We start from the raw sequence: 3836 nt of genomic DNA, 5'->3' as shown, positions 1-3836 counted from the left end.
CATATATGGGAAAATGGACATACTATCTTATATTTTTTGTATTACCAAAGATACGAGACTAAATGTATTAATATGCATGCGACATTTTCTTTTAATAATCTAAAATTTCGTTTAAAAGGTGATAGGATTATTGGTCAGATGTTTTCTCTTATTATTACTTAATTTACTACTCAAAAGGAAAATCATTTTTCAACTTTTAAGTTCATGTGATCTCACTTAGTGATCAATTAGCATATAAATTCACATATTATGAGATTTCAAATCTAAAACTGGACAATAAAAGTAAAAAAAAAGACAAAGTGGTACACCTTGGACAAAAGCCCATGTTCAAACCGAATCCTTCATCAGTGCAAGGTTGACCCAAAAAATATTGGAAAATAAACAAAAGTAATAAGATAACAATCCGTGTCTCATTCTTAAAGCAATAGATAAGCGAAGTACGATAGCTTGCCAAAAAAACAAAACAAAACAAGGTCTGTCTTTGTTTCCCCTTCTGAGCCGCTTTCAATAATTAAATAATTTCCATATTCTTCTCCTAAGAACGAAATACTTTAATAGTTTGCATAAAGTATTGCATATATTAAGATCTTATACAAATTTAGAAAAAAAATCTCTATCCAAGCCTTTTCTCTCTCCTCTCCCTCGCTCCCTCCCCGTTGCAAAGAACCCTAGAGGGACAGCTCTATCCGAAGTAAGTCTCTCTCTTTGTTTTCTCTTTTCACTTCTTTAGGACAAGCAAGATAACGGAAAGCTCGGATTTTTTAAAAAGATTTTTTCTTGGATTTATTTTTCGAAATATGTTTCATTTTTTTTTAAGATCTCAACTTGGAAACCTGAAAGCTAGAATATTTCTCTTTGAACCTTAGAATGTAGATTGTAGTGGGGTTCTTTGACGGTTGCAGCATCGTCCTTGTTAACCCTAAAAATTAGGGTTTCTTTGAAAATGATGAATTTCCTGTTTATTTTAGGGGAGTTGGGTAAATGGGTTTGTGTGGAAGATCGTAATGAAGAAAATGCCATAGAAAAGATTCGATCTTTCTGTTGTTTCAACCCAATTTTCTATACTTAAGTTGATTTTGGTGGGATTTCTCACCAGTTTTGGCGTTTTTCTATTTGATTACCGTTCATTCGGCCAAATTGGATCTTTTGAATCATGGAGAGGACGGGGATTTTGTTACATGGTTGATCAGTTGTTGCAATGTCCCGTTTTCGCCCAATTTCCCTAAATTTCTGCATTTTTATGATTTCCATTATTTTCAAAATTCTACAGTTGATCCTTGTGCGTGAACTATGGTTCATCTGGAAAAATAGAAGTTACTGCTTGTAGTGAAAAGAGCTAAATTGAGAAATCAATATTTGTCTTTTCCCCTTACTTTTTGCTGAGTTGTCTTTTGGGATCGCCTTTTCTGCTGTATTTGATAGTTGCTATCTGTGTTACCGATTGGGAAATGTAAAGAGGAGCAAATATTTGATTTAAGTTGGACTTCAGGGATTTTCTTTATAGCAAAAGTAGTGTTTGTGTCAAGGTGATTTGTTTTTTTAGTATCTGTTTGATTTCCTTTTGAACCTTAACTATGGATTTTAATCTGTTTTCTAGGATTATTGAAAAGATTAGAAATGTTTTGTATGGGTTGATCGAAATTGTTGAAAGTATCAGATATTTCAGCCAATTTCACCAAAGGTCTCTGCATTTCTTCACATTTTTGCTATTATGGATGACGACGGAGGATTGAACATGCGAAGCTGGGGCAGCTACTTTGAGCAGCCCATGAAGGGAAGTCTAGGGTTGCAGCTCATGTCCAATTTGACAGCAGACCGCGATACTAAGCCCCTTCTCTCCAATGGAGGATTCCTCCACAGAGATCGTGGAATTCCAGAACATTCTGCCCCTATGGACTTTGTTAGAGATGGCTGGATCCATCACAACAGGGACACCAACAAAATCCTTCATGTTCTTCCAATGAACCATCATCAAGGTTTCAGTATGATCCCTGATACTTCTGGAGCGCACACAATTCACATGTTGCAGACACCTCATCCCCCAAAGGAAGAGAAGATCGCTCATATTGATAACTCCATTGATAATAATGATGCTACTCAAAAGAAGAGGTCTCAGGGTCGCACCATCAAGGCTCCAAAGCAAAAGAAGCCTAAAAAGGTTAATAATCAAGGGAGAGATGATCTGAGCAATGGTGCTATATCTAAGGGGAATAATGGGAAGAAGAGCACTGATTTGGTGATTAATGGGATTGATTTGGATTTGTCGGGAATCCCTCCTCCAGTGTGTTCGTGCACTGGAAATCCTCAACAATGTTATAGATGGGGAGTTGGGGGATGGCAGTCTGCTTGTTGCACTACAAGCATTTCGACGTATCCACTTCCAATGAGCTCAAAGAGGAGGGGAGCACGAATTGCAGGTCGGAAGATGAGCCTTGGTGCATTCAAGAAGGTTCTAGAGAAGCTTGCAGGAGAGGGGCATAATCTTTCAAATCCGATTGACTTAAAAACTTTCTGGGCAAAACATGGGACCAACAAATTTGTGACAATCAGGTAAATGATGTTACTTGCCTTCTTGATTCTGTTAGGCTGTGACCTTTGCATAGGAGTCTGTTCTTCCTGTGTATATAAACGTGGGTCCTGGTGCTGAGGAATTGCGGAGTAGTTGTAGTAGTTTAATTTTCATTCTATCATATTTAAATGCCTTTTCGAGTTCAGACTTGACGAGTAATATGGACGGTGATGTTCTCTTGTTTATTGTTTACAAACTTAAGTGTAATGGGAGAACTTTGCTGACTAATTTAGATGGCTTGTCATTAATCAGCATTTTCTTGTTTGGTTCTACTCATATTATTATTCTTGTTATTTTCTTTTATTTTGAAATGATTGCTATGATTGTCTGGTATGCTACATTTAGGAGCTTTATGGATAGCGGTAATATTATTACTTTTAGGTAGGATTCTATTTATGTTTTATTCTTCTCCTGTCAGAAACTACAATATTGCCTTTTCGATTGTGCTACTTCATAGTTATCTTGGACAGCAGACTGTTATCAATTGCGTTTGTTTTACTTTAAATAAATGGCATTTAAATATTTAGTTTGTCTCATGCTAAATCTTCTCTGAATATGCCAAGAGGCTGTAGTAGCCTAGGAAGTTGTTTACGTGGGAAAGTCTCTTCATTATATTCATTTTTGTTTCATCTCATCCAAGACGTATTCCCATAGTTTAATGGTCATTTTTACTGGTCCTTGGTCCATTATCATTGACATCATCGTCCCCACCCTGTAATAGAAAAACACAACACGTTGGGGTTTATAATGAATAGTTTACTCTTCTTTATTTTCTCCCCTTTTATGAAAATCATTATCTTCTATCTAGTTAATGGCATTAAATCATATATTTCTGTTTGAAATGAAATCTGGAGACTAATGTAGTATAACGGGTTTTATTTAGTAAGATTTTGTAGACGATTTTCATAAATGTACTTACTGATGAGATATGGACAGATTTTCACTATATTTTACACACATTAAGTTGGGTTTTATACTGAATAGTTTGCTCCTTTTGGTTTTCTCCTTTTTTTGTTAATAAAAATCATTATCTTCTATTCACTTAATGATATTAAATCATGAATTTGAGTTTGAAATGAAACCCTGAGACTAATATGGCATAATATGTTTTATTTAGTAAGATATGTAGATGGATTTTCAGAATATCTGTATTTATTGATTAGATATGGATAGATTTTCACTAAATTTGTACATAAGACTTGCTAATGAGATATGGAAAGTCTTTTCATGTTTTTTTTTACTTTGTTGTGTTTTATTTAGAGATATG

At 35.0% G+C, this 3836-nt stretch overlaps 1 protein-coding gene across 2 annotated transcripts; it reads left to right on the top strand.

Annotated features, from left to right (window-relative positions):
- On the top strand, window positions 469-2839 carry LOC109833522 (protein Barley B recombinant-like). Of its 2 annotated transcripts, none has more exons than XM_020401232.1 (2): window positions 469-691; window positions 1658-2839. In XM_020401232.1, exon 2 carries the CDS (start codon window positions 1712-1714, stop codon window positions 2552-2554), a length of 843 nt encoding a protein of 280 aa, XP_020256821.1. In that variant the 5' UTR covers window positions 469-691; window positions 1658-1711; the 3' UTR covers window positions 2555-2839. The 2 variants fall into 2 exon arrangements, with proteins under 2 accessions (XP_020256821.1, XP_020256820.1); XM_020401231.1 differs by having other exon boundaries at window positions 470-691; window positions 1598-2839.

This window comes from Asparagus officinalis, chromosome 3, assembly GCF_001876935.1.
Source record: "Asparagus officinalis chromosome 3, Aspof.V1, whole genome shotgun sequence".
In the NCBI taxonomy this organism is placed as follows: domain Eukaryota; kingdom Viridiplantae; phylum Streptophyta; class Magnoliopsida; order Asparagales; family Asparagaceae; genus Asparagus; species Asparagus officinalis.
Note: the sequence above shows the minus strand (reverse complement) of the source record. Positions and strands in the feature narration are given on the sequence as shown.

What these genes read in the sequence shown, in the direction of transcription:
- LOC109833522 (XM_020401232.1), top strand. Translation starts at nt 1,712, where the DNA reads ATGGATGACGACGGAGGATTGAACATGCGAAGCTGGGGCAGCTACTTT.